The following is a 24,987-nucleotide window of genomic DNA, read 5'->3' on the forward strand; positions in this document are numbered from 1 at the left end:
GGCAAACCGTGCTCTGTCTCAGCCCCTTCAGGTGTGTTTGTGTAAACACAGCTGCAGCGCCGCGTGGTCTCACGGCCCCTGCACTGTTAGAGAGGAAGCACTTCAGGGATGGTAACAGGAAAGCTGCCTCCCTTCATCCTGAAAAACATCTTGAGTTTATCACGAGTGAGTTTTTCTTTGTTGGAGGGGATTTTTTTTTCTAGGATAAGGAATTGTTACTACACCACTTACAGAGGTTCTAAAGCTGCGGCGGAAGTGTCCTTTGATGAACAGAAGGAAACAGCTTCGTTTTCATTCTGATTCTGAGTAAAGCAAGTAGTATAGTCCCTTCCAGAATATCTGGTCTAAGTTTTGAAGGTAACAATAAAATTGTAGAGTGCAAATATATGCTTAAAACCCTGCAGCAGCTCTCCTTTTATCAATTTGAGATCTGTTCTCTTAGAAGAGTGTCTTGGTGTCTGGCACAAGTGGAGAGGAGGGAAGACATTTGCAAAAACAGCGTATCCGAGGTCTGAGAATCTGGAATTGGAGGTGTTCCCGGAGTTGTGAAGTGTGCTTGCTGCATCCACAGAGACCCACGCAGAACTTGGTTCCTCCCCAAGCTGAGTCTCCAGCAGTCCACACTGCAGACACTTCCTGCAAATGTGCTAATAGGCCTTATGAGAACGTTCTATAACCACCCATCTGTCACTTTTTAACAGACCTGATTGGCAAGCACTTGTAACAACTGACATCTGTTCATGCTTATTGATATGCAGATTTATGGTAATTGCTATGAACAATAAGACACAAAATTACCTAAGGTGAACATTAAATTAAATTTTCATGCCCTTCTCCTTATAAATAATTTTTTTTAATGTTAAGTTTCAAGTAGGCATATTGCGCATCTGTTTTGTACATAATTTCTTCATTTTGAGAAGGATTTTTTTCCCCAAGTACTGAATGAAAAGTTGAATCCCTGTATTCCCGACTTTATTTGCCATCTTGATAGCCCATTGTTAGAGTTACTAAAACTTATTTAAATGTGTTCCATGTTCAGTCACCCGGATTATTGCCCCTGGTTCGAGAGGTGCCCATCTGAGCATTAACTTCATGAAGTTAATGTCATTTTTGTTCTCGGAAAGGAACTGTTTACCAAGTGCATGCTCATGCCTCTCCGTCTGCTACCCTTTCAGGATGAGCGTGTGGGAGAAAGTGTGACGTGGGGGTGCAGACTGACGAGGTGCCTGGGAGAGAGGTTGAGACGGGGAAAGGACAGGGCACCCACACATCTCAGAAAAGAGAGACAGAAGGGAACCAGAAAGAAGACTTCCAGAGCAGCAGGAGCGAAGCCCACTGCTAGCTCTGGGGAGGAATAAGGGGAGTTGTAGGAGAGGCCCTGGGCCCCATCCAGGAGCAGGCCTGTGCCTGAAGTCTGTGCCTGAGAAGCCTGGTCTGGCTAAGGAGGGGGAGAGTAAACCTCTGTCCTCACCCAGCTCCCCTAGCTGGTGTCCGCTCATCGGACCAGTGCCTTTCCCCGAAACAGCTTCTCCCCTGTGTCGGAGGGGAAGGCAAGTGAGATGTCCATGTTCTGGGTGATGATGTGGCTGTGGGTGCATCTCTGGTGGAAGGAGCCGAGTCATCAGCCACTGGGGATGTGCATTGTTGCCAGGGAAGTGCCCAGGAACACTGGGGTCAATGACAGTCCCCACACTCTTCTCACCTCAGGTTATTACTGTAGTGTGACAGTGTGAGATGGTCAGTAGCACATAGATCACTAGGTGCGGGGATGTTTGTGGGGCAGGTTGGACAGACAATGAATGGACTGTGGCCTCTGCTTTCTAGGCTCAGTCCTGGTTGGAATGAGATGCCCAGGAGGCAGGGGCTGTCCTGGGGGTCTCAAGGGCTGCTCTCTAGGGCTTTTTGGCTCCATTTTCCATTGGGTCCTCCCCCAGTGTCACCTGTGCCCAGGAAGATAGCTAAGACAGGAGGAGCTCAGGCTCGCCTAGCTGCTTCTGGTGCTGGTGTGCATGTGTATGCCTGTGTAGGCGTGCCTGCGTGTGCGTTCAGAACAGGAGAAAGCGCTGTCTCCTTCATCCTCCCTCTTCTCTGTGTCCTCACTCCTCAGCTCTCCTTTGTCCCTGATGGCCCAAGTCATCGCTCCACCTCTGGGTGCTCGTGCAGTGGTTTTCTGCCACCCTTTGTATCTCTTTCAGATTGTCTGAATGTGTCAGAAGTTCAACTTTTTATGATCTGTCACCAAAAACGTTTGCACACACATACTTTTTCATAAAATTTCAGAGAGTTTGCAGAGATCCTGAATCCTGTCAGGGACCTCTGCCTAAGAAGCCCCAAGTTCAGGGGCCTGATGTGGGGTAGACTAAGGCAGTGGCAGACGAGCTTCTGTCTGGTCACTGAGGCAGCTAAGGCCAGCGGTCTTGGATATCTGGGATTCTGGGGATGGATGCAGAAGGAAATCATGTTAAGAAATTTGGCCAGGCACAGTGGCTCACACCTGTAATTCCAGCACTTTGGGAGGCTGGAGCAGGCAAGGATCTCTTGAGCCCAGGAGTTCCAGACCAGCCTGTGCAACATGGCAAAACCCCTTTTCTACAAAAATAAGCTGGGTGTGGTGACGAGCGCCTGTAGTCCCAGCTACTCGGGAAGCTCTGGTGGGAGGATTGCGTGAGCCTGGGAAGTCATGGCTGCAGTGAGCCATAATGGTACTCCAGCCCTGGTGACAGAGCAACACCTTGTCTCAAAATATATCTAATATGTGTTAACTGCCAAACTGATTTAGGGAGCAAAACACGTACATAGGAAGTAGGCAGTGCTTAACTGGTTAACCTAGTTCTTAGCTGCAAATGAAGACAAGATCACAAGCTCGGTCCCAGCCCTCTGGCATTCAGGTGGCATGCATGAAATATTCGTATTGGCCCCAGTGTTTATGGACCCTGGGGCAAGGAGCGGTACTGCGTGCTGAAGCAGCGCTAGGCTGGAATCTGCCCCAGCGTCTCCCATCTGTTCGGACTATGGTGGGGGTGAGCGAGGCCACTCCTAGCAGATATGGGGAGCTGTGGGGTGCAGTTTACTTCTGGGCCCCGGCCACATTGCCTTTTGAAGCCCTGTGCTGGATCAACCCTTTTCTTCCTGTTCCTCCCTCCCTGCCCCTCCTAAACTTCTCTCAGATGCAGAGTTTAAGGAAGGAAATGGAGACCCACGCACAGTAGGAGAAGGAAAAGGAGGTCAGAAGAGCTCTAGATGAGGACCACGAGGCCAGAAGGCAGCTCATGGGCAGGCCAGCCTGGCAGGGGGAGGACCCTCTCATTTCAGGGAGTGGCCCTCGGAGAGTGACTCGTGGTATTTTCGCCTCTTCATGCCTCTATTTCCTCTGTTTGTAACATGTACAAGAGTCACAGTGCCCACACCACGTGGATGTGTTAGGAACCCTAATAGCAGCACACAGGTAAAGCGCTGAGGAGCTTGCCTGGCACGCGCTTTGTTCGTGCTTGTGTTGTCATCGTTTAAGACGGTATTACTGCACTTACTAGTCTGAGAGCTTCTTTTCTGAGCTTAACTCCGCACTAGGTATTGTTGTTTGAGCTTTCTGTATGTTGTCCCATTTAATCTCTTAGTTCTCAAGAGGTGGGTTCTACTTCATTCCCACTTCACAGTTGAAAACCCCAAGGTGCAAACAGTTAACGAGCTTGCTCCAGGTAACAGGCTGGCAGTAGGTGAGGCAGAGCCGGCTTTCAGCCCAAGCTGTGTGAGAGTAGGGCCTGCATTCTTCTTGACCAGCCTGTGCTGCCTTCAGGAGGTGGTGGTGATTGCTGCTGTTGTCCCTGGTTTCACCATAGAGCTTGTGTGTTCCAAGCTAGAGAAACACAGATCCATGTGAAGAAAGAGATGTCTCTATACCAGCCCTACATTGAGAAAAGCAGAAATGTGGACTCAGGGCCAGAAACGGGGGCCCCAACCCAGAAACATGAGCAGGTAAGCTGCCCTGCCTCACTTCTGGTGTACAAGCACTTAGTTCTTTTTTCTTTAAGAGATGGGGTCTCATTCTGTTGCCCAGGCTGAACTTGAACTCCTGGGCTCAAGCGATCCTCTAGCCTCAGCCTCCTGAGTAGCTGGAACTACAGGTACACGCTACCACACCTGGCTTATGAGCACTTATTTCTGAAAATCAGAGTTGGGAGGACCATCAAAGCCTCCTGGGTCAGCACTCAGGGACTAGGAGAGGGACAGGCTGGAAGGGATGACACCTCCTACAGCTCCTCAGCTGGCCTGTGCTTTCCTATGCTTCTCTACCATCCCCATGGAATCAAAGACTTCAGGAAGGATTTCATTCTGAATCTGGGCCTATTTCAAGAAACTGATGAAATGGCAGGATCTCTTCCCCACTCCCTGGCATCTCCCTGCTCCCATATCCAGAAATCTCCTCAGGTACACAGACTATCATGTTTTCTACTTTATCCTCAGTGTCTTGCAAAGGGTGTAGCCCATCATGGCCACTCAGTAACTACTGGGTGGGTGGATGGGTGGGTGATTGGATGGATGGATGGATAATAGATGATAGATGAGTGGATAGATGCATGCTGATGGATGAAGAATGGATAGGTGAGTGGATGATGGGTGGGTGGGTAGATGGATTGAGTAGATGATGGATGAGGGGTGAATGATGGATAGATGGGTAAGTGGATGTGTGGTTGATGGAGGATGGGTGGATAATGGGTGTGTAGATGATGGATGGATGCTTGGATCAGATATGTCCTGGAGGGGGACCCGCTGGCCTACCCTAGAATGGTGGTTCTGCCTGTCATTAATCAGTGCCAGATCACAGATGGATGTGGGGTAGATGATGAGTGGATGGGTGGATGATGGATGGATGGTGGGAGGATGATGGATAGAGGAGTGGGTGGATGATGGATGAGTGTGTGCTGGGTGGATGATGGGTGGATAGATGGATGTAGGGTAGATGATGAGTGGAAGGGTGGATGATGGATGGACTGTGGGTGGATTATGGATAGATGGGTGGGTTGATGATGGATGGATGTGGGATAGATAAGTGGATGGGTGGATGATGGATGAATGGTAGGTAAATCATGGATAGATGGGTGGATGGATGATGGATGGTAGGTGGGAGGATCCATCCCACAATGAGGGATGGACGAGTGTGTTGATGAAGGATGAATGGGTGGGTGGATGATGGATGGATGGGTGGGAGGATGATGGACAGAGTAGAGTGGTTGGATGATAGGTGGGTGGATGGATGGATGATGGGTGGATGGGTGGGAGGATCCATCACACAATGAGGGATGGACGGGTATGTGAATGAGAGATGGATGGCTGTGTGGATGATAGATAGGTGGCAGGATAATGGATGGGTGGATGGAAAGTTAGATAGATGGATGGATAGTTGGGTGGATATGGGGTTGGACAGATGGGTGGGTGGGTGGGTGGATGATGGAGATATGGATGGATGAGTGTGTGCTGGATGGATGGATGGAGGGATGGGTGGGTGGGTGGGTGGTTAAGTGGATGGGTGGATGAGCAAATATGGATCCTACTATTTGACTGGTTCTAACCAACTCTTCTCTGATTTTGTCCTCAAATCCATCAGATGCTGGGCATCACAGTCTCCTCTCCTTTCCACTCTTCATCTCAGTTTCCTTGACCTACAGTTTTTCCTTTCCTTGCAGTCTGGCTGGTGAGCAGTGTTAGCCATGCTCCAGTGTGGTACCTCAGAAACTCATCCACTCCCCTTGGACTTTCCAGGTGGCAGTAGGGAAAGGCTGAGCAGGATGTCAGGTGCTCTGTTGGGTGGTAAAGTGTGTAGAGGAGAAATGTTGAGGATACACAGTCCCGCAGCCCTGGATCCTAAAGGAGAGGGCAGTGGAGAGAACCTGAGTGCTGTCGGCTCAGCTCCAGGACCTTTAGTGAATGTCAGTAGCTGAGATGAGGACTAAACATGGGCCGTAGTAAGTGTTTGTACAATGGATTAGTTAATGATTGAGAGAAAACAACTAGTATTTGATGCTGCTGGAAATACCAAAGAACTAATAAAGAATGGGGAAAACGAAAACTTTGGCTGGCTCTATAGACAATACTTTTCAGAGCAATTTATGTAAATGTCATACTGTCTCTTACCCTGTTTGTTCGTCTTACATAGATTTGCTCATCACCTACTATATATATTAAAGTGTGTGTGTGTGTGTGTGTGTGTGTGTGTGTGTGTGTGTTTACATGGACTTGAAAATGAGTAAGACAAAATCTTTGTCCTCAAGGGAGTTGATATGTAGTTGGGAAGGCAAGAAATACATACAAATAATGTCAACATAGGGTGTGATGAAAGCCACAGAACAGTTACAAACAGATAAAGAAATTTTCAGCTAACATGGAAAGTGTGTGTGTTACATGTAAAGCATGTCTCCTTAGGAGTGGGCTATGGGATGGGGCAAAAGGCTTTGGTCTGCTTTTTGGCTGTGAGGCCTAGGCCAGGTCCTGATGCCTCTGACCCAAGGGCCAGCTAAGCTGGGCCATCAGCACAGCTCCATCACTGTGGCTTCTACCTGGGAGGGTCGGGTATGTCCTGGCCTGAGCCTAGAATGGTGGCTCTGCCTGTCATTACTCGGTGTCAGATGCATATTGGAGGCTTTGATTTCAGGGCTAAGCCCTGTTCTTGTGTGTTCTGCCTTATGTTGGTGGTATGGTCTGGTCATGATTTGTGTTAGAGAAAGCGCGTATCATGAGAGGCCCCAGAATACATAGACAGATCTGTATGAACATGCCTCACTCCTTGCGAGATGTGTCACAGCCTGGGTGCTCCCTCACCGAGTCAAACATGCAGGAAGCAGAACCCCTTGCTGGGGCCATGTTGGTCTGCATTGGGGCCAGGCAGCATGCATACTTCCTCCGTTTTCCTAAAGTAAGACTGAAAAATGAGACCAGGGCCTGTCAACACCCACGTTCTCATGAATATGGCACCATGTGACCCTGGATGAGAGAAAACCAGGGAGCACTTTCTTGCCGGTTGTGTTCACTTGATAAAGCAGGGTTGCCAGAAGTCTGCCCTTTTCTTACAGAAATTCACAGGATTATACAAATACTTCTGTCCCGTGTCCAAGCATCCCTGTGAAATAAGTAGGTTTTGAAAAACAGGTGCTTGGCTTTCAACCTGAGCCAAAAGGTCTGGATGTCTCCTGGAAGAAGACAGAGTGTCACTCTGGACAAAATGAGAATCCACTTAGCAGCCAAGACAGGAGGAACTTTGTTCTTAGTAGAAATGCGCCCTGCTCGAGGAGGCCAGGGCAGAGGGGCGGAAGAGTGCTGTGTAGAGCTCCCAGCAGCCAGGCACTGAGCTGCACCCATCCTGCGGGCTTACACATGTATGTTGCTAGAACATTCTCATCCCTTCAACCGCAACCCCTGCACACATTATGGAAGCAGCTGTCAGGGTACTTTCCCTAAAGAAGATGAAAATTGCTCCATAGATACTGATTAAGTCTCTGGACTTAAGAGCAGAGAAGAAGGTTGAATTAAACTGAAGTCTACCGTTTTTCCAGCTTCTTTGTGTAGGGAGAGATCCACTGTTTCATGTTTCTCACATACACAGCCTTCCGGTGAAGTGAATCATGGAAAAACACTTTGATCATTTAGAGAACCTTTGGACTGAGAGATGGAAGTGGGGTAGAGGGAGAAAAAATGCTAACACTCTCCAGCGTAGACACCAGGGCCGAGCCCTCCCCCAGAGTGTTGCTCCAAATCTCTCGGCTGATCCCACTCATGTTCATGCAAATTTTCTATTTTTTTTCATAATTTTCATGAGTCAGACATTCTAGTTTAAGTCCCTCTTAAAATGTAAATGCCTTGAAAAGGCAAATACAAATATTTTACAAATAAAACTATTAAGGTAACTGCCATTTCTATTCAAGCATTCTTGTATTTATCAAATAAGAAATTTGAGGTCCCTATGGACACATTTTGGAGTTCACATTTAAATCCAGAGAGAAGTTCAGTGGCAATAACAGGTAGAAAAATAAAAGGTGACATTCACTGAGCACTTACGTTGTGCCATATTATTTGCTTTCATCACTTATTTAATCTGCACAACAACCCTTTGAGGTAGAGTTCAGTTAATGCTGCCACTCAATATCCAGAAATAAATGGACAGGCTCAGAACCCATAGGAGTTCGGCTTCAGCACAAAAGCTTTTAACCAGTGAAATATCATTGCGTCTGGAGTAGCTCTTTTGAGGACTGCGTTTACCATGAAGTCTCTGCTCCAGCTGTTGCCACACCTCTTCATGTCTTGGCAGCCGTGTCATAGAAGCTGCCAGTCCACAAGGCCCTATTCTGGCCAGTCAGCACCGAAATCTCTCGTCTTTTCCACTTGACAGCATGGCAAGAAGGCCATGGGATGAGGATACTGGTTAGCACAGGCAGTGCCCCTGTGAGGGAGAAGCACAGACTCTGCTAGGGAGAGATTCAGGTGCCCTTTCTGGGTATGTGGCCTCTGGGAAGAGCAGTGGCATCAGGGAGAGCTGAAAAAGGGGTAGCTTTGGAGGAGAGGGCTGGAGAGCCCAGCTCCCACCCAGGCAGGTGACCATGCATAGGGCCGTGTGCTTTCATCACCTGTCCTGACAGTTTGATGAGCCCTCTCGTTTGACAGCTGCAGACGCATGAGGCCTGTTGCTAAAGGTAGCTTTCTCTTCCTCCACAGGCATGAATGCTTTACAGTTGCAGAACCTGGCGACGCTGGCTGCTGCTGCAGCTGCGGCCCAGACCTCAGCCACCAGCACCAATGCAAACCCTCTCTCTACCACGAGCAGCGCCCTGGGAGCCCTGACAAGTCCCGGTGAGTGAGAGGGGTGCTCTTTCCTTGCGGGGGATGCAGCAGGAGTGGCAGGTTGGTTTCCATGCCTGCAGTTGCAAAAGGTGAGGCCAGACGTGTCCACGATGGAGCCGGGAAGCTATACTGGACTGCTTTAGTTCATTGGGCTATTTAATTTTTTTAAAGGATCAGAATTCGAATGTGTCCTTTATTTTTCATGGATAAGATGAAAAAAATAAGAGAATCTACTGCGCAAGCCCTTCTCACACATTCACTCTGTTTTAAAAAGGTCCATATTGTGCATTCAGCACTAGTTGTTACCACTATGAAGAGCCTCTGTCTCTTAGTCTTTCTTTGTCCTGTGTGTTAGAATTCTCTTTTAAATCTCAAAATTCCTAATGATTCCCATGTTATATTTCACACCGACTCCATCCATCACATTTGATGTGAAAATCCGCAGTCCAGCAGGGAACATCTTTGCTCATGTCTGGTCAGATTCTGGGCTGTGTCATTTAAAGTCTTTTTTTCTTCACAAATTTTGTTGCCTTATTCAAAAGCAGATGCCAGTTTCCTTTTCCTACAAGCCAGATATAACTTGGTTGCTTAGATACTGTGATTTGAGGGTTTTTTTTTAAATTTGAAAACAGTAGAATGTTTCACTGGCTTTCCTTCTCTGTATTTTCCAGACCTTGATAGATGATCTCACCTCCTTCTCTGTTACGTGAAGGAGTTGGCCTGGACAGTCTCCAAGCTTCCTTCTAACTTTCAAAATCCCATGACCCTTTATCAGCTGTGTCCCAAAGATTAGCTAAGTGTTGAAAAAACTTTAATAAAAGATAGCGAATGTGTTTTCAGGAAAACACACATCGAAAGCTACAGCCCACAACAGATTGGCCGTTTTAGGGCTTTTGACTTCAGGGAGGAATGAAGCACATTCCTAGAGCTGGCAGTTCTCTAAAAAGCAGTCATCCTTTGTCTCTGCATAAGACATTGTGTATCTAAGACATTTCACCCTGAGGACGGTTTGGAGGGAGAAGTCTGAGAGATGTTGAAGAGAAGCTGGTGTATTTACCCATAATGTGCTGAAATCTCACAGCACGCATATTGAGTTCATTGTGTATAGTGTCTTCAAAAACATCCCATTACTATATATGGGCTTCATCTTATGTAATGAATACTATTCCTGAAAATTCAACTTTGCCACCCTTAATTTCAGGAAATTAAGTGATAGCTTCAATGCCACCCACCAACTTGTTATTTAAATAAATCCTGTAATGATCCCTTTTGAGAAATAAATGTTTTTAACATGATAGATTTCCCCTTTGTAAAAAGTCCTTTTTAAAAAAGAAAATTCGACCCTCCCCAACTTAGATTTCATAAATCAGATTAAAATGTATTTTCTTAAGTAGGATATTTTTTCCCTTGTGATCTCTATGATTACACCAAAATAGCATGGAGTGCTGTTAATGCATTTTGGTGTATCTTTAGTCCGAAAGAGGCTCGTCAGTTTAAGATGCCAAATGCAGAAGCAGCTATCAGCTTATCAGCGTAGATAATATAAATCCAGAATAATATCCAGGAACTGCTGTGTGGCGCGAGCAGGACAGACATGCTGCCTACCTTTGGGAGTCCTTCAGTCCACCAGGGACTTAGACAAAAAACTAAGCAATAAGTGACAAATCAGTGACAGAATCCCACTGAAAAAGGGGGAAGGGGACTTGAGGAGATGACCCCTCTCTCAAAAGGTGACCTTTAAGCAGAGACCTGAGTTCCGTGATGGAAGCTATGGTGCTGGTTCAGGCAGAGGACAGAGCCAGTGGGCGGAGAGAGCAGAGTGGGGGCGCCATGGCGGACCGCGTCCGTTCTATCCCACGTGGGGAGGAGCGTGAGCTTGTCGCAACCTTCTTAAAATGTGGGCTACTCAGATGGCCTAGGGCGACAGCTTAGGTGTTGGTCGAAAAGGAATTTTAAACACATGTGACTATTTTCAGTTTTTTCCTGAAACCGCAGTGAAAGAGAATGTCTTGTGAGCTGAGCCTTCCTCCCTGCTGGAGTCAAACCCACACCAGGCAGTGTCCTTCCCCTTATTGCTCTGGAAGAGGCTTCCTGCCCTTCAGAACGCACCACTCGCTTAGTGTCACTGAGATCGATTTTTCTCTTCTCTACTGAGGAATGCTTTGCATAATAACTGAAAGTGTTTTATTAGAATCCTGAAGTGTAGCAGCAGCAGCGATTGAAATCTACATTTCAGTTATTTTTCTTAAGTGTAACTAAAAAATCTGGTGTTTAAGTGAAAGTAAATTATTTGTCTAATTTCCATCAGGGACTTTTTCAAAGTCACAGAAAATGTGGTTTGTAGAATTCATGAATCTCCACTTCATCAAGGCAATTTTCTAGAAAATAAAAAGAGTTGAAAACCGTTCCCAAAGCCATGGCCATTATTTACTTTTTAAATAATAATAAACTGGGCGCAATATTTGAACCATGAGCCAGTTCATTCACACCATGAGATGCAGGGAAGCCTTATCCCATCCTTCCTCCACAGGGCCTTGGGTTTACCCTGTTTTAAAAGCGTGTCTCAAGCTTCAGACAAATTCATCTAGAAGGCAAAGGGACAATTCAATCCCCTAAACTATTAATTTTTTTTAATAATTGTAAATTTATCATTTCAATTTTGCATACCCAGGAAAAGTCTCCCTACAGCATTATTTTAAATGATTTAAAACAGTCTTGACTTTAAAACATGAAAGACTAAGCTTTAATTTTTGTTAAAAAAAAAATCCCCTTAGGCAATAAATAGGTTCCTTTGTCTCATGGCCTTGAAATAAAAATTAAAATGTTTAAATTGCCCATGGTTAGAATAAGTGTTTCATGCAATTATCAGATGGTGGTGAATAAAATTAGAAATTAAATCATGAAAGAATAAAAACCAGGTAAGTGCATATTACACCTTTTATGAGTTTCTCATGGGTCTTTTGAAGCCTAATTTAATCATGTTTCTTGTCTTTTATTTTGATATGATAATTTGTCCTTTGTTTACCTCAGTCTTCTATTTAGTTAATTAATTCTTGGGTCATGTTTTTGTTACCCAGTTTTTAACCTGTTTTTGAGGACTGTGTCTCTGTGTAAGAGGCAAGTTGTCTAGAAGGCGTGTAACTAGGTATTCAAGACGATAATGTTTGTCTTACATTCAGCTTGCAGATTTCTTGGTTTTGCTGGTACTTTTGAGAGCTAGCAGAGACTGTTACTGTTACCACACGTGAATATTTCTTTTTTGGTCTAAAAGATAATACTGTATTCTTGTACCATGTTATTACACTGACCACCTTCTATCTTCTTCTTTTAAAGAAAAAGGTGCTTTAAAATTCTCCAAGTGCTTCTGTAAGAGCAGACTTAACCAAATATGCATTCCAGGATAATAAATTGGTTCTTACCATGGTACAAGGCATTTGAAAAGGCTAGGAAACATTTTTTCATTCCCACCATTGACTCTTCAAAGAGTTATCACTTTGAATTCTGGGTAGCATTTTCCCGTCTTCAAGGTGTCCCCGGCCTCCTTGAAGGCTGTGACAAACAGAAAGCTCCAAGGAAATGGTGGCATTTCCTCTTGGACTGTGTGAGGGTAACAGAGATTGGAGGAGTTTGGACATTGTTCAGCCATTCCCTGCCGCCTCACTTAGTAGTGACCGAGGAAAGGTGACTGTCGTTACACACCTGTGTCACCAGAGCAGCTGAATGATCAAGTAGAAATGCGAATTCACCTTGACGTTACGCTGTGGCCTCTCCATTGACAGGAGGCTTTGTCGCTGCTGTCAATAGATGTCTGCACTTGCATCAGAGAAGAAGTTGAATTATGCAAAGCGATGTGATACATAAGCTGGTTTAACCCACATTTCTGAGACTTCTAGTCGTGCAGGGCAAATACATAAAAACGAGTTGGGGCCTGCACTGCCCTCTCCAAGTGGTGACCTGCAGGAGACAGTATCACAGATGAGAAAGGGTCAGGGCAGGAGAGAGGGACAGACAGGCGGACAGAGAGGCCATCTCCCCAAGGCTACTGCAGTGGTCCTACAACCTCAAAGTCTGGAATAAACTTGCCCCACAGACCTGTCCTTACCCCTCCGGCCTCACCCTGTTAAGTGGATCATCCCAGTGGCTGATGTGACTCAGTCTTTGATCTTTGCAGCTGGCCCCTCGCTCATCCGTGTGCATCAGCCCCTCAGTTCTCCCTGTGAAGCATCTTTTCCCTCCCAGGCGGCAGGAGCCTGGAGGAGACCCTCATCTTTTCTCCCTTTGTACTACTGGAACAGCCTCCAACTTGGCCCCCTTACCTCTGTCTGTCTTGCACGCTGTTGGCATCTGTGGTCTAGACTGGAGTGAAACAAACTCCAGGTGTGGCATTCAGGGTCCCCCTGGGCCACCTCCACTCTTCCGTCCAGAATCTGGGCAGCACACACTCACCCAGATCAGGTCACCCCTCATACCCCAGCAACACCATCAGCCTTTATGCCATTACTCTTTCAGGCCTCTCTACCTAGAACATCTCCCGCCTTTCCTCCCATGAAAATCTAATATGTCACTTGTTTATTGCACTGCTGGTTCTTGAGAACAATAATGTTGGTGGGTATGAAAGTGTTTCTAATGCACAATATAAAAAGTAGAGTTTACGCTCCTTCTGTAATTTAAACTGGAATAAAAGATTTTTGGTGGTAATTACTTCAGTAACCTACTACTTTTATGAATCAGTGTATATGCCACCTCTACCGTGAAGCCTTCTAGTTAGAATTAATCACTTCCACATTGTATTTCTGACATAGTACCTAGCTCATTCTAGACCTGGATCAGTGCAGACTGTTCCTGAGGAGTTGTCGGGCTCCCTGAGGGCAGGGGCGGAGAGGACTGGAGTGTCAGTGCTGGCCGGGCGTCTGCAGACACCACCCCTCTCCTGTGCTGCCAGGGCAAGCTCAGCCTCCCTCCACTAACGCTGACCCTGTTGTCTCTGCAGGATGGTCATGTGGGCACGCGCTTTGTGTCTCGCCCTCTAGCCAGCAAGTTCTTTTGAAGTAGGTACTCTGTGTTATTTACTCATAATTCCCACTTGCATCTGGAACAGCATATCAGACACAGGCCCTCACGTGTTTTTTAGTAATTCAGTGGAATAGCAAAGCGAAAATTGTCAAAGACAAATGTTTAAAGGCCATCTGTTCAGTCTAGTATAGTGTGCACATCTCTCGGAAGGCAGCTGCGTCCCTCAGGGTGATGTTGACAGGGTCAGCACACCCACCAAATTCACCTGTAAGGCGTGGATCTGCCTGGCTCCCTCAAGAACCAAACCCATAATTCGGTTTAACCTTACGGGTGAATACTCGGGTACAACAGGTTTCTGAAGAATGAATCAATACCAAGTTATACCAACACAGTCAAATGAAGCAGTCTGTTTATTACACGAGTAGCTTATTTTACAAATAGCGACTTTCAAAATGTTCTGATGTCATATAGAATAAGTGAGAATCTAGTTCAAGTAAGTGATTTCATTTTCAGAAGAACCACCTACTCTAATGTGGGCTTCTGAAAGATAACGTAACAGCAGACTGACCTCAAAGTGCCCATTGACTCTGTGTGTACTGCTAACTCCACATGGCCTTCCGCTCTGCCTGCCTACACTGCTTACAGAAAGCAAGGTCCCATTTAGCTTTTCAGAGTATTTTTTACTTGTACCACACTTGCGCCCTGCATTTTATAAGTGCAGGGGGACCAGTTATTCCTGTGAAAATGGCCTGAGTCTTTACTCTCCTCTTTTTCTCCTTACGCCCATCTTTTGTCATTGTTTATTCCAAGGAGAAATCTCACAACAGTCCATTCTCCCCTTCACTAGTGGCTAAGTGTCTCAGTCAGGCAAAGTCAAGCCAGTTGGTAATAAAGGCTGTGCATTTGTGGGTTTCAGTCTGTCTTTCTGAAAGTCGTCTTGTTTGCTCTTGACATTATGGGGCTCCCTTTATTTTCATTAATGTTAATGGAGTCAAACATTACATAACATGTTCCATAAATAAAATGACTCTGCAGTGGCTGTTATCTCTTAATAGATTTTTTTTTCATTCATTCATCAAATATCTCTGCATCAGTGTGCCTGGGACTGTTCCAGAACTTGAGACACATCAGTAGACAAAGCTGAAGGTGATTTCTGCCTGCATGTCCTTTCTCTTGTAGCATTAGCTTTCAAGAAAAGCGTCGTTTCACTAAATTCACACCACAGTAAAAATAATTTGAATAGCCTTTAAGTATAAACTATAACTTTTACACTCTTAAAATGTCATAACCAATATTTTGTATATCTTACATTAAATTTTGTGAATGAGACCAAGAGCAGGAAGGGAAGCTCTTTTCTCTCCTTTGAGCTGTTCCGTCTTTCTGTGTGTTGAGTGCAGCCAAGAGCTGGGAGGAGGGCCCCACCTCGGGCAGAACTGCAAGTGGCTGAAGCAGACAGTGAGAAGGTTTAGCGCTCAGCCTTGCTGCCTGGGCTGCTCTGTGGTGTCTCGACAAGCAGGACATGAAAACCAAGTTGTCTGAAAGTTCTTAGGCATGTAAGACTTACATTGCTGGGGAAAACAATAGTTGGAAATGGTGTATCTTCCTAGTAAATGTCCTTTATTTGGCACTGATCATACTGCTTCTAAAGGAGGAGAGAGCATGCAAACCCCTCCCAACCAGAGAGGTTTTGAGGGCCCTGCATGTGCGGGAGTTTAGGTGTGGAATGACCTTCTGCACAGTGAGTGCATGGACATTCCAGGCAGTGTGTGCAGTGCCCCGACCTGGAGCAGGCTGGAGTCTCTTAATAGTCTGGAACCAATTTAAAGTTTAATAAAGCTGCACAGCTGTCGGGGTAGATACTTATGGTTCACCACAGAGCCCACACTGGGATTCATGCAAGTAGATTCCACCTGTGCCCTGAGCTCTGCTTGGCGGGTCCCTTCGTCTGCGGGGTAGACAGAGCCTCACGTGCATCTTAGGGCTGCCACTCACCAAGCACATTGTTCCTCATTTTGAGTGGGCTTTTTAATATGTGCAGTCATCTATTCTAATTCTTCACGTATTTGCTTTTTGGTGTTAGTGGTGCTAGAGTCTGTGCTAAGTGTTAGAGATTTGTTTTTAAATTTTGCTTTGCACAGTCTCCTGTATTGTGGCAAATCCACATCAGTCCCCTTGTGGTATCTGTATGAGCTCAGGCTGTGTTTTCTGTCCAACACAACCACTTAATGAGATTGTTATTCCCACTAAATGATCTGTGATGTTGTGTGATAGAAACATGTTATCACCACTGGCACTGATGCTTCAGTGTTGTATCAGGTGGGAAAATCAAAGCTTTATTCTAGTCACAACTTCCCAGAATTGTATACTCTCAGGTCCATTTCTTAAGACTTGAAAGCAATCAAATGGGATTTTTAGTTCAGATGTGGTTTCATCCCGAGGACCAGGCACCATCAACTCCATGGCCACAGGCAAACATAAGCAAAATACACTAACCTGTACAGCACAGGAGGAAAGCAGCAAGGCAGGTAAGGTACAGGTGTCAGTGCCAGGAGCGATTCTGCCCCAAGGAAGTGAGGGAAATTTCAAGAAAAGAGTTGACACTTAAGCTGAAACGTTGAGGGTAGGTAGGATTTTTTAAAGTAGAAATGGAATGGAAGATATATCAAATATGTCAAACGTGTGAAAATGCAGAAATAGGATTTAATCAGCAAATGGAAGTTGCTCTCATTTTTCACAAGCATGGACATAGGGAAAAGGATGCCCACGGGAGACCCTGAAAGCCGTGGCTGAGGAGCTAGAACTTTTCCTGTTAGCAGTGAAGAGCCATTTCAGGACTTTGGGCCCAAGAATGACAGTGATTGGACTGAGGCACCCATTGGATGTGGGGAGAACAAAAGGGAAGGAGGAAAGATGATGTTGGGTGTGGAGTCTGGGTGGCCAGTGGGACACTGTTTTCAGTTGTGAGAGGAGTTGAGGGAAGTTGTCGTACAAGATGATCGGACATGGCACATGCTGAGCTCAAGTGCACATGAACGGACATTCTGTAAAATGTGTCCAGTAGCGATCAGATGTATGACCATCAGGCTGACCAGAGCCCTGCACTGGAGAGTGGATTGACACTGATCTGCAGAGGCCAGGCGGGCTGCCCTAAGCCAGGGGAGGGGTGAGGTGATTAGGCCAAAATCACCAGCAAGGCAAGGCAGGGACTGGGTGCAGAAAGCCTTGGGGGATGTCTGTGCTTGTGGGGCAGAGGGGCCAAGGGATGGAAAGGGAGCTTTCTGAGGAAAGCACAGTGTCAGGGAAGCCAATGGGTACAGGGCTGGAGGGGGGTGAAGGCAGAGCTGACTGAAGTTCGATGTGGGGAGTGGGTTCTCCCCAGAGTGGCTGCTTCACAGCAGTGGTTGACAGTTTTGCAAGCAGTTAAAGAGGACAGAATTCTCTATGGCACGTTCATGAAATGTGAACATGTATAAAAATCTGTAAATGGGGCCGTTCATGGTGGTTCACACCTGTAATCCCAGCACTTTGGGATGCTGAGGCGGGCAGATCCCTTGAGGCCAGGAGTTTGAGACCAGCCTGGCCAACACAGTGAAACCCTGTCTCTACCAAAAATACAAGAATATGCTGGCATGGTGGTGCACACCTGTAGGCCCAGCTACTTGGGAGGCTGAGGCAGGAGAATCACTTGAACCTAGGAGGTGGAGGTTGCAGTGAGCCATCCAGCCTGGCTAACAAGAGCAAGACTCCATCTCAAAAAACAAAAGAAAATTAAAAATCTATAAATGTACTGGGGACACTAGGAGGAGAACGTTTTTATGGTTTTAAGATGGAGAAAACAAACATATTTGTAGAACGAAGAGCCAGTACAAAGGGAAACAGGAAGAAGCCAATGAGAGCTAAAAGCTGGACTAGAGTCAAAGGGCAGGCTGGAGGGATGGACTCGGCCCCCAGTGTGTCCCTCTCCTGTGGCGAGGGGGATGCTGCCTGCTGAGTGTCGGATCACGTGTCTTCTCACCCAGGAGGACCCCCCACAGCAGCACCCTGGCCTTGCAGCGCCATCTTGACCTGGTACTAGTGCACAAGCTAACAGGCATGAACCCGAATCAGGGCTGTGTCAGCAGGTGGTGCAGTCTTAAGGGAGGGAACACCGTAGCCTCTGTCAGGATTGGGGATGCCAAGAATTTAGGACAGAAGGATACTTAATCACATACAGGCCAGGATTGATATATCTGGGGCTAGAAACAAAAACTCAAAGTAAAAGTCAACCTACAGGACGTAATAGAGGATTTCTAGTTTTGTTTTTCTAGAGTATGTAGACATCTTGATCAAGAGTCAAGTCACTGGAGCAAGTAATGTAATGTTTCTTTAATTTTCTCAGTTGTGAAATAGAATTAATTGCTAATATTCACTTTTCTTATGGAAACACTGAGGTTTATACATATGATTAATTGCTAATATTCACTTTTCTTATGGAAACACTGAGGTTTATACATATACATGTATTTATATTTCTATAAACGTATACTAGTGCTTTTTTAAAAAGATATTTAAGTATCTCATGGGAAGAGCGTTTCATTATTTTGGAGTGACACAAAATACTGCAACTCTGGAGAACAGAGACCAGGTTAAAACTAGAATGAGTCTGACGATGTTTAACTAGGTTAAAACTAGAATAAGGTCCTATGATATTTAACTAGGTTAAAACTAGAATAACCTAGTTAACTATATGTTTAGGTTAAAACTAGAATAAGGTCCTATGATATTTATCTAGGTTAAAACTAGAATGAGGTCTGATGATGTTTAACTAGTTTAAAACTAGAACAAGGTCCTATGATATTTAACTAGGTTGAAACTAGAATACGGTCTGATGATAACTTTTTTCTGAATCTCCTGCCTTTGGAAAACAAGTATCTCCCCACCATTCCTTTAAAAATTAGGATGTAAATACAGGGAGAAGACAGTTTCCTCATTCCTTTCTGCTTTTGTGCTCTGCTGCTCGAGGGAACAGTAAACTTTCTACCTACCATAAATGCCACTTGAGCTCCTAGAACCAACATCCCCTCCTTAGCAAAGGCAAAAAGGTATGACTGTGTTAAACAGAGCCAGATAGCTGTGTCCGGGCAGGATTTCTGCACTGAGGGTCAGGCCTGAGACCCGTGGGGAGTTGTTCGTTCATATCTTGCACTCTGCACCGGGCCTGTGCGGGAGCAGCATTCCTGCTGAGTGCACACCAAGCCCCAGCCAGCCTGCAGCCCCACTGTGACAATCCCGGGCTGCACCACGTGACCTCTTGCCCCCTGCCACGATTGGGATCATGTTGGCCAGAGAGAAATCTGCCTCCCAGAAATGATGTTCTCTACATCTGGAAAGCTGCCCCCCAACCCCCAACAGGAAGACCAGACTTCAGACAGGCCATCAGTGACACGGTGACATGGGCCTGCTTTCTTGAGAAGCCTCTGTCCTCACCCTTTCTCTACAGAGGCCCCAGCATCAAATAGTACAGCTGCTGTTAAGGTGTCCAGCTGCCTCCCTCATGACCCACGTGAGGAAACAGAGGCCTGCAAGGGTCAGTGGTTTGCCCAAGGGAGCGAGGGATGTTAGTGACAGGTGAGATGGCAGCTCTGCCATACCACGAGACAATCCATATTCTAAGCAGGAACTCCTGGGATCCCAAAACTGTATTTCTGGGTTTCTCCACTTACACATTCTTACCCTTATAAGGAGATCGCCAGTGTTTTTTGTTTTTTGTTTTTTTTATTCCTCCATGGCTGTGCATGAAAACAAACATCTGGGGCCAGCTAAAGGGGAAGTATATACTTTTGTTTCAGTGAATCATAAGCAAAATATCACTGGCAGGGAAAAGAGGTTTGATTTTCCCTCTCATTTGTTCCATTCTTAGGAGATCCATGTGTACCATGCATATGAATGGACTCTTCCAAATGCATGGCCTCACACTGCCTTTATGAGTGCCTGTCCTCAAGGGACAGGGGAGGATGCTAAATGAGACCAGGGACAGGGCACCCTGATTAATGACAACCCATGAAGTACATGTTTTGGACCCACTAGAGAGAGCTCCCACAGGTCTTTGGAAATGAACATTAAAGCAAAGAACAGAACAGCTGCTTTGGGCGGGAGGAGCAGGTGCTGGCCCCTCACCTCCTTGCCTTCCACATGTGCACCACCATGGAACAAAGCCTCCACAGTCATTCTGAGTCCAGACCTGGCCCTCTAGACTGTTTTCCTTCTCCAGTCTTCCTGAGAACTAGTAGTGACGACTCTTGACCAGCACTGCACCAAGCCAGGTGCCACCAGCTTCCTTGGGAAGCAGAAGTGGCAGCAGAACAGAGGGGCACTGACATCTCTGGGGAAGGTGCCCTCTTCCAGGCGGGAGCGTGAGGTCACACCTCACCACTGCAGCACCCGGCACCACTTTCCAACTCCGCCGCCTTCTCCTCCATCACCACGCCCCTCCCTGCCCAAAAGATCTTTGAGGGACTGAATGAAAATGAGAGGTGTGGTTATTGTGGAATAATTAGGCCCCATGGGAGGAGAGGCCGTATTGTGCTAATGCCCCAGGGTTGTGATTAGCTCATAATGATAGTGCCTGTGTCATGACTTAATTATGCTGCTTCCTCACAAGCTATTCCTGCACAGTTGGAATGCAGCATCCATGCTCGTTGGAGACAAAACGGCCACCTTGGGCTCCATCGTCCTGAGCATGTTTGGTCAATGCAGGCAATTTTCTTTCTGTTCACAATGATTTTATTTCCTAAACCACAAAGCCACTATGCTTTCGCTATCAAATTGTTCTATGGAAAGTGTTTAATGAGTGCACTGAAGGCAAATTAATGCTGTCTTCTGTTAATACTGTTCTGTTGTACCTTTAAAAAAAGTAGTTTGCTATCCAGGAAGAGTGGGAAGTAGGGTTAATATGAGAACATGAATGCATTTGTTCCTGGAGAGCAAGCTAGTTTCTGGGACAGACTTATGCTACACATGGCCTGCAGATACGCAGATACAAGACAAGGGGGAAGGGGAACATTCATATGGGAATTTTTTTAAATAAAGAAGTGGTGAATGTGAGAGATGGATAAGCTCCTCGTTGCCGTTTTTGGATCTGGAATCTTTAGAAGGATGGAGGAATACTGAAGTTCCTCAGCAGGCAGTGTCACCCCAAATCAAGAATCCTGTTCACCATCCCACATTCTACAAAGAATAAGAAACCCACTTGAGCCCCTGTGCGCGCCCTCCTCCCATTCCGGCAAGGGGTGGTGGGCTTGTCCAGGATGGGCTTTCACTTGGCCTCTGCCCCGCTCCTGCCTGAGAGCTGAGCATCGCCCTCGGCGGTCCTGCCTTGGAGCTGTGTCAGAGGAACAGAGGGGTTCTCTGGCCCTGGCCCAGTGGCACCACAGCAGCAACTGGCTTCACCCACTGTTTCTGAGGCTCTCCCCATTTTCTGTGGCACGTAAGCACAAGGGAAGTGTTTGATGAGGGTCTTGGGCGGAACCCCATGCTCAGCCATGTCGCGAGGAGCCCCAGCAAGGCAGCAGCGGCAGGAGGTACAGTGCGAGGCCCTCGTCCACCGGGCTGTGGTCTCCACGTATGCCTCGTGGAGAGAGCCAGACAGGGCACCCAGCTCAGCCACCTCAGCCTTCGGTGGATCCACCAGCCTTTCCTCCACTCCACAGATGCCAGCTCAGTGTCCACTGCGCCAGTCACCCTCACAGGTTCTAGGGAAGTGGACAAGCAAATCCTTGCTCTTCAACACTCTGTCTTCTGTGGGATTTCTTTCCTTGGGAAGAACAGAACCGTAACTTACACTCTCACCTAGTTTTTGACTCTGGGTTCCTTGGTGCCCAGTGACTGTTGTTCTTTCCTGTCACAAACCAAACCTTCCCTCTCCCTGCATCCTCTCACCTTCTCATGCCTCAGACTCTAGCTTTCACCCAGTCAGGGTGCAATATGACAGCACTGCATTGGAGGGTCCTGAGACCGGTGGTTCCCCAGCGTTTGCATGAAAAGCAGCACCCGAGGGCTGGTTCAACTCAGATGCCCAAGCCCCGTGACCAGAGTGTCCGGCTCAGCGGGAGTGAGGGAAGCCCAGGTGGTGCTGATGCCAGAGGTTCGAGGCTGTATAACTTTACAGTAATGACTTTCTCCATTAAATGTGTCTGTGCCTACAGCATCCCCAAAGGACAGGATTGGGCCCTCCTTCCCCAGACAACAACTGACCCAGTGGCCTGCAGAGCATCCACCGCCCAGGACCATGGGCCAGAGGGCGTTGACACCACACAACTGTGGTCTTTTTCTTGGTGACATTCTATGATCTGCTCATTTAGGATTGAGTTGGGTGTGCTTGGTGTGGCAGCTGCTGTATAGGTTTTCCTGGGACAGAAAGTAAAAGCTATTTCTACTTTAAGCTTAATGGTGCTTGTATTTATGTAGATCCTTCGCTCTCTGGTCTCTAAATTGACGCGGGATTTTCACATTGTTCTATTCTGCTATGGGCAGTGGAAATTGGAGCCTTCACCAGAGTTCTGCCTGGAAGCATTAGAACCCTGCCTTCGTGGAGTCCTCTCTTTCTCTGCCAGGAGATGAAGCCAGCATGTGTTTGGCACTACTAGAAACAATAAGAGCTTTTCAGAAGTTGGCTTTTTGGACCTTGTGGCCATCAAGCCTAGCCTCGGGGTCTGCGGAAACCCCTTGATATACATTGGAGGTGTCTGCTTTTTCACCCCACAAACAGGGACTGGAGTGCCTCAGAGGCGGTGCGGCTCACTGCGGAAGACTTCTCTTCCCTAGCCAGCTTCCCTCTGTATCCAACTGAAATCTGCCTCTGAACAGCTTTCATCCACTGATCCTAATGTGGGTCTCTTGAGCTGCAAAGAATATCTATCTTTCTCAGGTCAAGACCTAAGACTGTTTCTTGCCTTAGTCTTTACTTCTCTAGGCTCAGTTTTACTGTTACCAGCTCACTCTCTTTCAACTCGACTTTCATGTCTGGTCACCCTCCTCAGGATGCTCTGAAAACTATACATACAGACTGACCTTCCTGATGACCAGACTAATGAGAAAGGCTGCCAAATTAGTCATCATCCATGCAGTCGCCTCTCTGGGGAGGAAAATGTTGAATCTTCATTGCAAGTGCTGTAAAATGAAGTGAAAAGATGCAATTCCTCTTCTGAGGATAGAATACCCAGATTCTTCTCCTTCAGATATAGACTGAACACATGTATATGGATCACCCACTGTGTATCAGACATCGGTGACGCCTTCTTGGATTGTCACACCCATCCACAGAGGCAGGGCACATTACTCTTGTTTTCTGGATAAATACCAAGCCTCAGCTGAATGGAGTAGATGGCCCAAGTTCTTACAGACTGGAAGGGACAGAGCCAAAAATTTAAAGGCAAATCTGACTGAGTGCGAGTTCACTGCTTTCATAAGTAAACGTCTGCAGTAGCCACTAGACACAAGAGGCGAAACAGAATTTTAAGTTCCACGTCAACGTAACACTGGGTTTAAATTCTGGCTCTGCCACTGAGAGTTGTGTGACCTTCCACACGCCACTTCACTTCACAGGATAACTGTAAAGGACTAAATGGGCTTACACGCATGATGTGCTTATGGCAAGGAGCAGCACGTGGCGAGCACTCACACCTAAGCTGTGTTTATTATTAGCAGCAGAGCTGGAGAATGTTGGTTTCCTGTTGCTGAGATGACAAGTTACCACAAACCTCATGGCTTAACACATATTTATTATCTTGCAGTTCCGTAGATTAGGAACTCAGCATACTCACTGGGCTAGGGTCAAGGTGTCAGCAGGGTGTGTTCCTTCTGGAGGCTCTAGGGGTAAATCCATCTCCTTTCCCAGCTTAAACAGGCCACCGACTTGACTTGGCTCATGGCCCCTTCCTCCATCTTCAGAGCCAGCAAATCCTCATGCTGCCATCTCTGATATTTTTCTCTCTTGACTCCTCCTTCCACTTACAAGAACCGCCCCCCCGACGATTATCCATAATAATCTTGCCCATCTCAAGGTCTGCTGATTAGCAGCTTTTGTAGACCATTTTCTATTGCTTATAACACAGCACCTGAAACTATATAATTTATTTTAATGAGGAATTATTTCTTACAGTTCTGGAGACTGAGAAGTCCATGGTCAAGGTGGTGCGTCTGGTGAGGACCTTCTTGCTAGTGGGGACTCTGCAGTCCTGAGGCAGTGCGGGACATCACATGGCCGGGGGCTGAGCACACTAACATGCTTGCTCAGGACACTCTTCCTCCTCTTATAAAGCCTCAGTTCCACTCCTGTTATATAACCCATGAATTCCTTGACCCATGAATTCATGAATGGATTAATCCATTCATGAGGGCAGAGCCCTCATGATCCAGTCACCTCTTAAAGGCCTACCTCTCCATGTTGCCACATTGGGGATTAAGTTTCCAACACATGAAATTTGGGGAATACAATGAAACCATAGCACATTCCATCTACAATTTTAATTTCTCTTTGCCATGTAACCTAACATAGTCACAGGTTCCAGGAATTAGGACATGGATGTCTTGGGTTGGCTGGGGGGTGAACAGAGAACTTAATCCTAATTCTGAGTTCCCGCTCCAAACATAGCCCTTAGGACCCAAATAAGCTTAATTTATTTGGGTCCTATCCAGGAATGGAGCCATTGGAACAGAGAGAAGAGAGAACGGGAAAGCCTTTGTCAAACACACACTGGCATCTTCTAGTTCAACTCTTGTGTTCCTCCCCTAGCCCTGGCCTGGTAAATGCAGGTCCTTCCCACTTCTACCAGTCTGATTAGTCACCCCTCCTCCCATGGGAAATCCAAGGCTGGTGAGGGGCCATGGGGAGGTGGTCCAGGTTATCCACATGGCAGAGAAAAGAACTTTTTCCTGGAAAGTAGAGCTCATATCCTTGCCTCTCTGGAAATTTATCTGGGTTGGTTTGAGAAAGCTTTCCAAATAGGCCTTCTTCCACAACTGCTGTATCCCTAAGTGGCAAAGGCCACTGGCCTCGTGGAGTTCTTATGCCCACACCTGGGTGCTGGTGCCCATCCTTCGTCCCTCACGCGTGCAACAGGGCCAGTCCCTTCAGCACTCTGGGCCTCTGCTTATCTTTCAAGTGCGGGA

General features: G+C 46.7%; 1 protein-coding gene across 15 annotated transcripts in view; it reads left to right on the forward strand.

The window, feature by feature from the left end:
* The window catches only part of CELF2 (CUGBP Elav-like family member 2), an 854,489-nt gene that overhangs the window by 794,452 nt on the left and 35,050 nt on the right, over positions 1–24,987 (forward strand). For all 15 annotated transcript variants that reach the window (XM_021670614.2, XM_064369076.1, XM_064369077.1 and 12 more), the window contains one exon: positions 8,701–8,835. In XM_021670614.2, coding sequence (XP_021526289.1) covers positions 8,701–8,835 — 135 coding nt within the window. The remainder of the gene's footprint in view (positions 1–8,700; positions 8,836–24,987) is intronic.

Source organism: Aotus nancymaae, unplaced genomic scaffold (assembly GCF_030222135.1).
Source record: "Aotus nancymaae isolate 86718 unplaced genomic scaffold, 86718_ANA_hifiasm-v0.15.2.pri h1tg000083l, whole genome shotgun sequence".
Taxonomy (NCBI): domain Eukaryota; kingdom Metazoa; phylum Chordata; class Mammalia; order Primates; family Aotidae; genus Aotus; species Aotus nancymaae.